The following is a 12,814-nucleotide window of genomic DNA, read 5'->3' as shown; positions in this document are numbered from 1 at the left end:
ATAAGTGATGTCATTGTGAGGACCTCTAATATACTGCACTGATTTTTTTTAAAAAATACAAAAAATAAATGTAAAAATTTATAAAAACTATAATAAAGCACATTTATTACAACCTCTAAAAGGTATAACCCTGTGATGACAGTGATTGGGCATTCTTCATGCAGCTATTTGGCCACCAAATACCCCTGATACGATAGTCTGCTTTTCAAAAATATATACTTTTGTGGGTACTTTTGGTTTATTTTTTTAAAATTAGAGTTGCAATCCCATCATACCTAATGTAAAAATGCTAAAGCTTTGTAAAGAATAATGTACACCTTATAGTATGTTTCCTATAAGTGCTGGGAAATTCTATATACATTTTAGGTATTTCTGAATTCGGGACACCTGAATTGATAAACTTGGAGGGGATTTTTCATTACTTTAGCTAATTTTGAGGATTCAGAAAGGAAAATATAAAAAGTTAGGGTTTTCTTTTTCTAATGTGATAGTTTTTACTAAATTCCTCATCCTAAATTTTCAGCTAATTATCTAACAGGAAAGGGGAATAATCGCTGAACTGACATACCACACAAATGGCAAAATTGCTCCGGGCCTTAAGGTACCAAAAACCCCTGGGACTGAAGGGGTCAATAAAAAACAATGAGAAAAATGCATTTGTTTTTATTTCCCTTTTTTTTTTTTTGCCAACCTGGCCCCCAGTTATGCCTTATAACCCCCATATGCCACTCAACCCCCAATATATGCCTTATACCCCCTATACGCTTCCGCCCGGGCTTCTATGACTGAGCATGGAAGGTCATGTACTCTATCATAGAAGCCCCAGCGCAAGTGCTGGGCGGAAGCAGAGGTTGTCTGTGCGCATATTGCAGACGTTCACTGGCTGCCAGAAAGGAGGATGCAGGTCCCCAAAACATTTTGCCTCTCGCAAGATGGCGGCATTTGTAACATGTAAAAATATTTTCCTTCCAGTTCCAACAAAAGGTATGATTTTCCATGGGTTCAAGTCAGGTGACGGTCAGAATCTTCCAGGACTACTACTGTAACCAAGCCTTGGTGTATTTGTGGTATGCTTGGGATCATTGTCCTGTTGAAATGTCCAATGACGCCCAAGCTTCGGCTTTCTCACAGATGGCATGTTTTCTCCTAGAATTTCCTGATACTTCAATGAATCCATTCAGGGGTTCAAGTTGCATTTTCAGTTGAATTTGGGAAAACCACTTGAAACATCCGTTGTGTTGAGCTATTTCAATTGCTTTTGTTTACTTTGTTCATTGCAAACAGCTGAAAGCCTCTAAATGTTTTCAACAAACCAGATTTGCAACGGGGGTCGAATCATTTTGATTGCAACTGTATATAATAATGAGAAGCTAGAGATTTTATTTTTATCATCATCATGAAGAACATTACCATCTGAATCTCCCACAAGGACTTACATATGTTTTTATTTTATGGATTGTTTTGTCGATTTGTAACTTATATTTTTGTACCCAGCAGTGTGAAACCTTTTTTCTGATTAAATGTTCTATTAATCATCGCTGGTCTTTGTTCTCTTAAAGACACCAGTATATAAAATAATGGTGGTGGCAGCAAATTGTTTACTGGGATGATAGTCTAGGAGGGATTTCAGGGGTTAATTTGATAGCTGCTGGGGATTGTAACAGATAACAGGTATTGTATCGTTAACCCTTTCACTCCCACTCTCCTGTCAGCTGGGCTTATAACCCTCGCTCGTGACACTTGTGTTGTATGCACATTTAGAGCGATTACAGTATGTAATCAGTGGTCCACTCTAGATTTGGTAACATGTCCGACAAGAGTAGCGTCTTTGGAAAAATAATTTTTACTGTGTAGAGGGTTAAAGTTTTAAATCTAAGAAATTGGATAGATTGCAGGTGGATCTTGGGTAAATAATAAATTTGAAAAAATGGCCACTACAGTATTACTATTATATATACTTAAACACTTGCCTCTAATTCTAAGAAAGATTATCTAAAATTCAAAATGTATTCATATCTCTTAAAAGTCTCCCTGACTCCTGTAAATAACTGATCTTGTCTAATAAAACTAAACCCACCCATCTGTTTTATGACAATATTGGGGTTTTCTTAAAGTCCTTTCAGTGAAATTATTATAATCGATTTTGTAATCGTTACGCTAATTTTGTTACGCCATTAATGATCTAATGATCAAATAAAGCTTTTCGTGCTTAATTACACAAGGAGTTGGTTTTCCTTCTAACCTCCATACAGTGGGAGGCTGGCTCGGTTTATACAATGAGGAAAGCCACCCCCGCCTCCAGCAGAAAAAGTCTCACGGTCTACCACCAGGCTGTGGTAATAAATGCACGTTTCTGGCTTCATTTTACCTGCATTGCTTCTTGCAAGTGACAGACTTTATGGTTGCCACTTTAACATTTTTCTCTTTATTTTTGTTATATCTGCTTTTAAATTCATTCATATTCAAGTTTTTGATGTTTATGGGAAAAATCTATACATATATTTTTTCTTTTTTTTCTTTCTATATGTGATTTTACTGAGTGGGTGATGGTGGCAAGGGATTTCAAGCTCCACTAGATTGCACAGCTCGCTCCTATATCTTTTTATCTTTTGCGTTTAGACCCCATAACGTACAGAATTAGCAAACTGTGTATACATAAGTGAAAAAAAAGTTCCTTGCACTTCCAAATATGCACTTGGTTTAAGATTTCTCATGTTTAGTATACAGTGGATATTTTGTGTGCGTATATTAAAATACATTTAAATTGTACTTTATCCAATAATAAAAAGGTTTTTGAATTGAAATGATAAAATATAGTAAATATAATAACACAAAACAGCCCAACAACGCAGATTAGAAATCACGCTACTGGGCTGAGGAATGTTGTATTTATTAATTGTCTAAGAGAATACCACATAAAGTGTTCTAGGCCAAGGATCCAGTGAATATTAATTGTTTTTTTTTGTTTTTTTTAAACCCTCATATCACAGAATGATAGGAATTTTTAAAGACCAGTGCTTCATGGCATTGTAAAAAATTCTTGTGCCAACTCTGGAAAGACAATATCCATAGTGTGTTCCATTTTTAGTCCAAGAAGTCTTACGCTGCTAAGTCTGTTTCCTCTTGTTTTCATGATTGCCATATGCTGAGCCCCTTTCTATCTCAGTGACTCCTATCATCCGACGTACTACCACGGAAACTGCAAAGATAAGTAAATGCAAGTTAGAATGAGAGAGGAAAAAAAATAAAAAAATATATATATATTTATATATATATACATATACATATATACACAGACACACATTCATATACAATTAGCAGTAACACCTGCTTAATAAAATTAAAATAAATATAGACACCGGAAGACAGAACATGCAAGAGAAAAAGCGGAGCTATGAGACATGGAAGCCGTCCCATGGCGCCATGCAGAGAGTATGAGAGAATTGGATAAGAGAGTGTGAGTGAAAGAGCCCACAAATTTCAAATATAAATTCTGAGCTTTTGTTTTTGTTCTCTTTTTGGGGGCAGGGTCTTGTTGTTTTTGTACAAATTGAGGAAATATGCAGATTTTGTTAAATGTGCAATTCCTATGAATTCGAATGCACACGTGTAAAAAAAAATTGTCCAGAACTTCAATTTAAATATATAAAAAGATGATATAAATCTATGTAACTCGGGTATAAAAGTGATTGACAGAATGATACAGCATTCACCTAGGTTGAATGATTATATAACCACAGACACACACACAAAATCTTAATCCGCCAACAGTTCATACAGAATACAATTGTTTATGAGAGTTACACTGCATCAGAACATTTTTGAGGACACATACATATTTTAAATATTACCGACCAGTGACGTCCAGCACTTGTGTACATGTAAGATGTATGTACTCACAGAGGGGAATCAGCTACTGCGTTATCCATTCCACATACCACAGGTTAGCACTTTAGATGAGCTGTTCAGCAACATTAAAATGGCCAGTGGGGTTATTAATGTAAAAATGTCCCTACTACAATTAGGGTCTTTTGCATATTTAAAATAGACATAATTTAGAGCTGGGGAATACAGTTTGCCTTATATATATATATATATATATATTTTTTTTTTTTTTAACCCCTGTCTGTAGGATGCAAGCTTCTTGTGTTATTTATTTATATATATATATATATATATATATATATATATATATATATATATATATATATATATATATATATATACCGTATTGGCTCGGATATAGGCCGCCCCCGTATATAGGCCGCACCCTAAAAGTTTGGTGCTTTTTTAAAGAAAAAGTTTTTTTTCTTTAAAAAAGCACCAAAAAAACATGCTGCCACTCTGCCCCCCCCGAGATATGCTGCCACTGTTCTCCCTCCCCGAGATACGCTGCCACTGTCCTCCCTCCCCGAGATACGCTGCCGCTGTCCTCCCTCCCCGCGATACGCTGCCGCTGTCCTCCCTCCCCGCGATACGCTGCCGCTGTCCTCCCTCCCCGCGATACGCTGCCGCTGTCCTCCCTCCCCGCGATACGCTGCCGCTGTCCTCCCTCCCCGCGATACGCTGCCGCTGTCCTCCCTCCCCGCGATACGCTGCCGTTGTCCTCCCTCCCCGCGATACGCTGCCGCTGTCCTCCTCTGCCCCCCCTCCTCGACTTACCGGAGCAGACTCCCGGGTGTCTTGCGGGGCCGGCGAGGGACATCTACGCAATACGCTTATGCAACTTCCGGTACCGGTACCGGAAGTTGCATGCACGTATTGCGTAGATGTCTCCCGCCGGCCCCGCAAGACACCCGGGAGTCTGCTCCGGTAAGTCGGGGGTGGGCAGAGGTAAAACGCTTAGATAACCTCCCGTGCCGGCACCCCCCCCCCGTGGGAAGTGCTGGCAGGGGAGGCTGTCTGAGCGTATCGGGGAGAAGGATGCAGGTCCCCTGCACCGCTGCGGGGGATCTGTATCTTAACCCCGCTGCCTGCCCGGCGCCCGGGACTGCATGTCCCGGGCGTCGGGCGCTAGACCCCGAATATAGGCCGCACCCCCACTTTAAAAACTTAAAGTGGGGGAAAAAAGTGCGGCCTATATTCGAGCCAATACGGTATATATATATATATTTTTTTTTTTTAACCCCTGACAATGAATAATAACACAAGCAGCTTGCATCCTACAGACAGGATTGGAATGGTCATGTTGCTTTTTAGCATTTTCATTAGATTCCTTTTAACTTACATTACATTTTAACTTACCAATTACCATCAATAGTGCAAAAATAGCCAGCGTCATATATGATCCACTGCTGAGCATGTTAACAAAAACTTTGAATAAGGGATATGATAAGACCGCGGCCCAAAATAGCCAGTTTAGCAGAGTCCATGGCCTACGAGGAGGAACAACAGCAGTGCCAGGATAAACTCCAGTCCTGTAATACTCCTCTTGAAAAGCATCCTAAAATGATTAAAATCAATTTTCAATATGAAAGCTGTAGGATAAACATGATGATTTAAGAGAAACTCTCTTTTTTTCACTGCAACAACTAGTTAACATTTCTTTTTATTTCATTAAAGAAAACTATTTGCTCATGAAGCTTTGCTGACACGAAGGGAATACATAATAGCAATACAGTGGACCCATACTCTTATTTTCAATATGGTATCAATAAACATCTATAAATTACACTAAATATATTAACCCCTTCAATCCCAGGGGTTTTTGGTACCTCAAAGCCCAGAGCAATTTTGCCAATTTTGCTATTCTCGGTTCCTGTGAATAGTGTACCCATGTAAACTATATATTGTTTTTTCAAGGAGAGATAGAGCTTTCGTTTGATACCATAGTTGGATGATTAGCTGAAAATTTAGTAAAACCTAGCAAAGATTAGAAAAATAAACTATTTTTTTTTTACATTTTCCCTCTGAATCCTCACAAAATTAGGTAAAGTGATGGAAAATCCCCTCCAAGTTTATTACCGTATTTGCTCAATTATAAGACGACCCTGATTATAAGACGACCCCCCCAAAATCTGAATATTAACTTATGAAAAAAAGAAAAAGCCTGAATATAAGACGACCCTATAGGAAAAAAGTTTTACCAGTAAATGTTAATTCATGTAAACTATGTGAACAATTGTTTGTTAATAAAAGCTATGATTGAGAAAAATATTTTGTTTTTATTTCTTTTTTTTTTCAACCTGCCCCCCCAGTTATGCACATCTGCCCCCAGGCTTGCCACTCTGCCCCAGAAATGCCTTATACCCCATATATGCCACTGTGCCCCATGATATGCCTTTTAACCCTCTAAATGCCACTGTGCCCATGATACACCTTTTAACCCTCTATATGCCACTGTGCCCCATGATATGCCTTTTGACCCCCTATGTGCCACTCTGCCTCCAGAAATGCCTTATACCCCTATATGCCACTCTGGCATTTAGGGGGTTAAAAGGCATATTATGGGGCAGAGTGGCATATAGGGAGGTAAAAGGCATTTCAGGAGGCAGAGTGGCATTAAAGGGGTTAAAAGGCATTTCACAGAGCACTCTGCCTCCAGAAATGCCTTACACCCCCCATTTAACACTCCCTCCCCCAAACTTACCCTGAGATAGTACAGTATCCCGTTTATATCGTGTTTTGACCACCAAAGCTATTTGACAGGCGGGACACCCGGATTTTAAACGGACAACACGAAGGTAGCGCACGTTTGGGCCACAATACGATTCATTCAAATACTTAGTGACCGGGCTAGAGGAATAATATAAACCCCGAGGCAGCCCCAAAGCCGTGAATCGGGTTCTCCCAACGTACACAAGTACCGGATTGCACCGAGGGTTTCCAATGGAAAGACCCAGATACTTACGCAGTCTTCATGTCTCCTCCGGCCTCTGACACTTCATAAAACCGCTCTATAACACAGGAGGATCCATGTCCTCTGCACCTGAGTCCCCGGTGCTTAGTCCGGGAAGCATGTAGAGCTCTACGCGATTGTATTGCGTAGAGCTCTACACGCAGCCCGGACTAAGCACCGGGGACTCAGAAGCACCGGTAAATTGGGGGGGCATAACAGGAGGATCCAGGTCCCCTGCATCGCTGCGGGGGATCTGGATCTTAGTCTCATAATCAGACCTATTTGAGGTCTGATTATAAGACGACCCTGATTATAAGACGAGGGGTATTTTTCAGAGCATTTGCTCTGGAAAAAACCTCGTCTTATAATCGAGCAAATACGGTAATTCCTTGATTACAGTCCTGATTTCAGAAATACCTAATTTATATAGATTTTCCATACTTTCCCAGCACCAGGGAGCATACTATTAGGTGTACAATTTTGTATAATTTTTATGCCTATGGCTTAACCGGTTTGGGGGTTGTGAACGGGGGCAGGAGGGTTATACTGGCTAGATGTTATGCTAGGGCAATGGGATGTAAGGTTTTTTTAAGAATTTTTTTTATTATCTTTTTTTATATATTTTTTTTTATTTTAATTTTTTTACACAGTAATGGTAAGAGGTCCTCCTAGGGACCTCCTGAACATGCCAGTGATGTCACAGTGACATCACAGCTCACATTATAATTTTTTTTTTGTATTATTTATATTATTATTTTAATGATTTATTTAATATTATTTTTTAAATGAATTAACTTTTTATTTTTTTCAGCTTTTCCGTTTCAGGATGGGAGGGGGAGTGAGAGAGATGGTCTCTCACTCCCCTCCCCGCGATCCCCCTGCACCGATCACACTGTGATCTCTATGCAGGTCCTCACAGACCTGCATAGAGATCGTAGCGTCTCTGTGCCTCATCGGAGGGCAGGATATCCCCGTCAGCAGTGACGCAACCCAGAAGGGAATGCCCGATCGCGCGTTTGAAACTGATCGGGCAGTTTACCGGTAACAGCTTACCGGCTTTCATGCCGGAAGCTGTTACAGGCGATCGGACAGCAGACGTCCATAGGGGTTTCTTTGTGGGCGTTTTTTGGACGTCCCGGTACGTCTATAGGGGAACGAAGGGGTTAAAGGCGCACAGCACCTGTTACATTTTTCATGATGTGGACTGTGGCGGGGACAGCTGGGGGATTTTTACTATTTTAACCACTTCTTAAAATCCATCATGAAAGACACTTACTTTTTCCTGGTACAGCTTGTGTAGCCAAATGGCACATTCCTGCTCATCTTCTGGTATTTGTTCTAGTGGAATTCGCCTGCAATAGTTAAGAAAAGATTAAGAGATGTCCATTTAAAATGCGCTAGTAACAACACCTATGATAATTAACTATAATTAGAGGTGTTATGTAATATCCCAAGACCTCCTTAACATATAGGTAGTTAGCGACATATTCTGGCCTAGGCAGAGTCTGCCTAGCCATAACAGTCTCCCACACATTGTGTCCCCTTGTGAGGCAGAGCACCAGGCTAAAAGGTCATGTCCTGGCATCCAACACATAGTCCTAGAATGTGTAAGATAAAGTTTCATTTATCACGTCACACTATGCAGCATTTTGAATCTGAAAGATTCATATGAATGAACTATTCTTTTATCCTATGTTCGTAGGTGAGAATAAAAAAAAATTTTGTTTAAAATTTTATGTTGCATAGTTACAGGATCTAAGTTCATCATATGCGCTTTTCTCATCCACATAACACATTTTCACTTTTTTAGTTTCACTGTCAGTTGCCGTTACACTGGCTAGATTATTATTACATAAACAGCAGAGTGAAAAAGTATTTCTATGCAAGATTTCTGCATTGTTACATATTTTTTAAAGGTTGATTTTCGGTCAGAGTGAGAAAAACATTGTTTAACATCTTTAAAAAACAGATGTTAATGTAAAAAAGTCTTAGAAGGGTTACAAGGTCATTTATGATAGGAATGTTATTACAGCTTGCCTATGCCATGCTATCCCCCCACACTTACACATCCATGCTATCACACACTCATTTATTCACTCATTTTCAAACATTCATTCACTCACAGACTAGATGGGCTAAATCTTTCTTATCTGGTGTCAAATTCTTTTTAACTGGGCCATAAATGTGGCATACAGTATATAATGCTCTACTTAAAGATAGACTATGCTATCACCGAGTAAGATCATGCAAGTTAAGACTATAAAAGCTGTTTGTCAGCACTGGGCTGTGCAACTTAATCAAGGGTAGTTTAGAATATTAGTCACAAATATCAGTGTTATGATATAGACAACGAAGCCGTTCTGAATTTTTTTAACATTATAGTTCCCTTTCTGACCTGAGTCTTTACATATTGATGCTGTCAACTGAGAATTGACATTAGGCACTATTAATGACTTTTGTTCTATGCCCCCCGGTCTTAAAAATATTACATATTTTAAATTACTCACCTTACATACAGATCTGCGTGGTATTTTTTTCCATTTAAAACTCCAAGCAAAGTTGGATTTTCATTATTTCTAAAATTAAGGGTTGAATCATATACAGCAGAAACTGAAAACAAAGAATTTGGGTTTTCTTAGAGATATTTTGGGTTGAACACAGATAGCTAAACAAGAATTATATTTTATTTATAATTATTAGATGTTAACTTAGCAATATGATGCTGCATATATTGAATAGTATCCAATACAGGAGAATGGTAAATAATAATGAATCTGGTCAGGCTCATAATAATAGTAAGTATGCAGAGAGGTTCACAAAATAAAGTGGATTAGTTATTATTCAATTATTTAAAAAGGAGAAATGCTTCAAGATTAATCAATAGAAGAACCAATATCAGCAAGGGTCTTCTACAAAAAGACCTTGACTAGTCCTGTATAATGCACATATTTCTTCATCCACTGAATTATGCATTATACAGGACGAGCTCAGCTCTTCTCGCTTTAGAAACTTGCCAGTGTTTGCCCCTCATAATGAACTAGGAAGTTAAAACAGCAAAACAATAAGTGTCTCTTTCCAATTACTGCTATCAATAGTAGTCATTATTATTAAAGTACACTTGGGAAAAACATCAACTAAGACTTTGCTTCTTTAACTCTACACTTGTATTATACCTTCTCATAAAACCCTTTTATATCACATGCATTACCACTGTGAAGGTACCCAGGAGCTTGTACCGGACCCGTTTAGGGCCTTGTTTCCTGTGCTTTATGACTGGTTATCCTTCTGCTAAATTCCAGGTTGAGCACAGCTGTAGCTGGAAGAGTTAAATATTCTGCTTTGCAATGAATCCCTTCAAGGAGCCAGATAGGACTTGGTTACGTGGGAAAAAAGGTACTGACACTGGACAGCTTATATGGGGAACTTACAGGCGGAAGAGGAAATGACGTATAACAGGAGACAAGTGAACAAGTGATAATATGATTAACAACTCACGCAATGCTACAATAGTTATGGACACAGCCTGCTTTATATCAGAGCTGGACTGGGAATGAAAAGCAGCTGTGGAAATATTTGGACACCAGCCCCATACTAGGGGCATAACTAGGTACACACAGGTGTACATATGCACACAGTCACATACACACTGATTCACATATGCACACAGTCACATACACACTATATACTATATATATATATATATATATATATATATATATCTCGATATCTCACATACACTATTATATATTAATTATTAAGAAGTCTTGGAAACCATGTTGATTTCAGATTTAATAATATACATACACTCATGAGTAGCTATAGAATGTTAACCCCTCTGATACCAGGCATGAGTACATTCAGAGAATGAACTCCTTTTTTACCAGACATTACACACACAGTGACAGACAAACACAGTGACAAACACAGTCACTCAAACAGAGTCAAACACACATACCTGGTGTATGGATGCAGCTTAGTCTGACTTGGTGTGAAGGAGGGACTCAGCCTATCAGGAGAGGCTTCTGAACTCTTACGCAATCAGAAGAGTTGAGAAGTCTCTCCTGATAGGCTGAGACCTCCTTCACTCAGACTCCTCATTCCGGGACTGTCCTGGACAATCTGGGACATGTGGTCACCCTAGGCAGCAGGGGAATGTTGTGGAGACCCTGAAGCTGCCTGTGGCAGCTGAAAACACAATCCAATTATTGCATTTTGAGCCTGCAGAATCGCTCCCCTGGGAGTGATCAAAGGTTCGGGGGGCTTGGGGCGGCTATGCTGGTCTGCCCATACACCTGGGTAGGCAGCAGCGCCCCTGCAATCACCACGATTGTGGCAACACAGGGGCATTTTTTTGCATGACGCACCAGGTATGTCACAGAACTGATGAGCCCACTTGGACATGGCGTACCTGGTAAGTCACCAGACGCGAAGGGGTTAAGCTATTTGTTTTGATACAATAGCTTGTGGTACTTTCCGTAAGAACCACGTAGATAAAATACCACCATCATTTGAAATACCCTGGGGTGTCTAGTTTTCAAAAATGTATGGTTTGATGGGGGTAAATTGAATTGGCTGGCTTCAAAGATGTCCCAAATAGAACAATACTGACCAGATGTCAAAAATTCCAAACTAAAAAATGTGCACCTCCCAAATGTGCCTTTCACGGTAACCCCCTGAGGCTGAGGACACATGGGGGTATGTTTTGAGTTTGGGAAGGGGGCACTGGTGGGTACCTGGGGAGACTCCTTCCCTGCCTGCCCAGTCCCCTCTTATGTCTAAGATGAGCACAGGGTGAACATTACATTACATTTATTTATAAAGCGCCGGCCGATTCCGCAGCGCTGTGAACAGGACCGTTGGTCTGCTGGAGCCAGACTCCCATGAACTAGCTGGCAATGGGGGTCTACAAGCCAGGATCTAGCCGCAAAAGGAACCACGGCGATGCTTGCCGACGATTGGAACTGTGTCGCTACGGACACCCTTTGTCCCACCACGTCGCTCATGGTTACAGAGAGGGAGCTCATTTGGGAACCCTGGTTTTAATACCAATCTTTAGAACCGAGGGTTTACTCAGCTACGGCTATAGAACTCAGTGTGGGCTATTGCCAGGGAAGTTTCCGACGCTGTCGCTCAGGGGTCCTGACGTCCGATCATATCGCTTTTCAGACCATAACATATTCGGACCCTGACTCTCCATTGGTGCCCAGGGATTGATGTCACTCCATCAGGATCTCCCCCGAAATAGTGACTCTTTGTCAGGTGGCCATTACTGGCCATAGAACTGTATGACGGTGCCGGGCTGTCTGGTGGTTGATGAGATTATACCCCTAATCCTATCATGTGTTGTGAATAATTATCTGAGTTGTCTTCAATAAAGTTCTGTTTTAACCCCTACACTAAGCTTAGGCTAGTGCTTGGGGTATTTCGAGCAGTTGAGCATTCACAGCAAGGAAGATTTCTACGGCGGAGCTACTCAGTCTGAGTACGAGTCTCCTTCACGGTGGTCTTTAACCCCTCCCTCCAAGAAAACTTGACACGCCTATGTATGGATGGCATATTTGGCAGTGACATATTCCAAGAGCTGTAAATTCATACCTAAAGTACAATGTGTGTAAAACCAAAAAAATTACTACCACGAACTTTGACAAAGGCCAGTGGTAGAAATAGTGGGAAGAGTTACAATACTAGCATTTGAAATACCCTGAGTTGTCTAGCTTTCAAAAATAAACAGGTGAATAGCAGTAAATTGTACTGGATGGCTCCAAAGATGTCCCAAATTGGACATGGGCGCACAGTTACTCCCTCTAGATTGTAAGCTTGTTTGAGCAGGGCCCTGCTCATATTTTTGCTGTAAGTCAAATTGTTAGGTTATACACTCACTGGCCACTTTATTAGGTACACCTTGCTAGTACCGGATTGGACCCCTTTTGCCTTCAGAACTGCCTTCATTCTTCGTGACATACTTTCTACAAGGGG

The 12,814-nt window shown here is 40.3% G+C and overlaps 1 protein-coding gene across 1 annotated transcript in view; it reads right to left on the bottom strand.

The window, feature by feature from the left end:
* Positions 1-2,711: 2,711 nt before the first annotated feature.
* The window catches only part of AGPAT4 (1-acylglycerol-3-phosphate O-acyltransferase 4), a 34,827-nt gene continuing 24,724 nt past the window's right edge, over positions 2,712-12,814 (bottom strand). The window contains exons 6-9 of the mRNA XM_053461225.1: positions 9,346-9,448; positions 8,115-8,190; positions 5,245-5,443; positions 2,712-3,199 (exon numbers count right to left, since the gene is read on the bottom strand). Of these exons, the coding sequence (XP_053317200.1) occupies positions 3,108-3,199; positions 5,245-5,443; positions 8,115-8,190; positions 9,346-9,448 (470 nt within the window). The 3' untranslated portion in view covers positions 2,712-3,107. The remainder of the gene's footprint in view (positions 3,200-5,244; positions 5,444-8,114; positions 8,191-9,345; positions 9,449-12,814) is intronic.

The sequence above is a fragment of the Spea bombifrons genome, chromosome 3 (genome assembly GCF_027358695.1).
Source record: "Spea bombifrons isolate aSpeBom1 chromosome 3, aSpeBom1.2.pri, whole genome shotgun sequence".
Taxonomy (NCBI): Eukaryota; Metazoa; Chordata; class Amphibia; order Anura; family Pelobatidae; genus Spea; species Spea bombifrons.
Note: the sequence above shows the minus strand (reverse complement) of the source record. Positions and strands in the feature narration are given on the sequence as shown.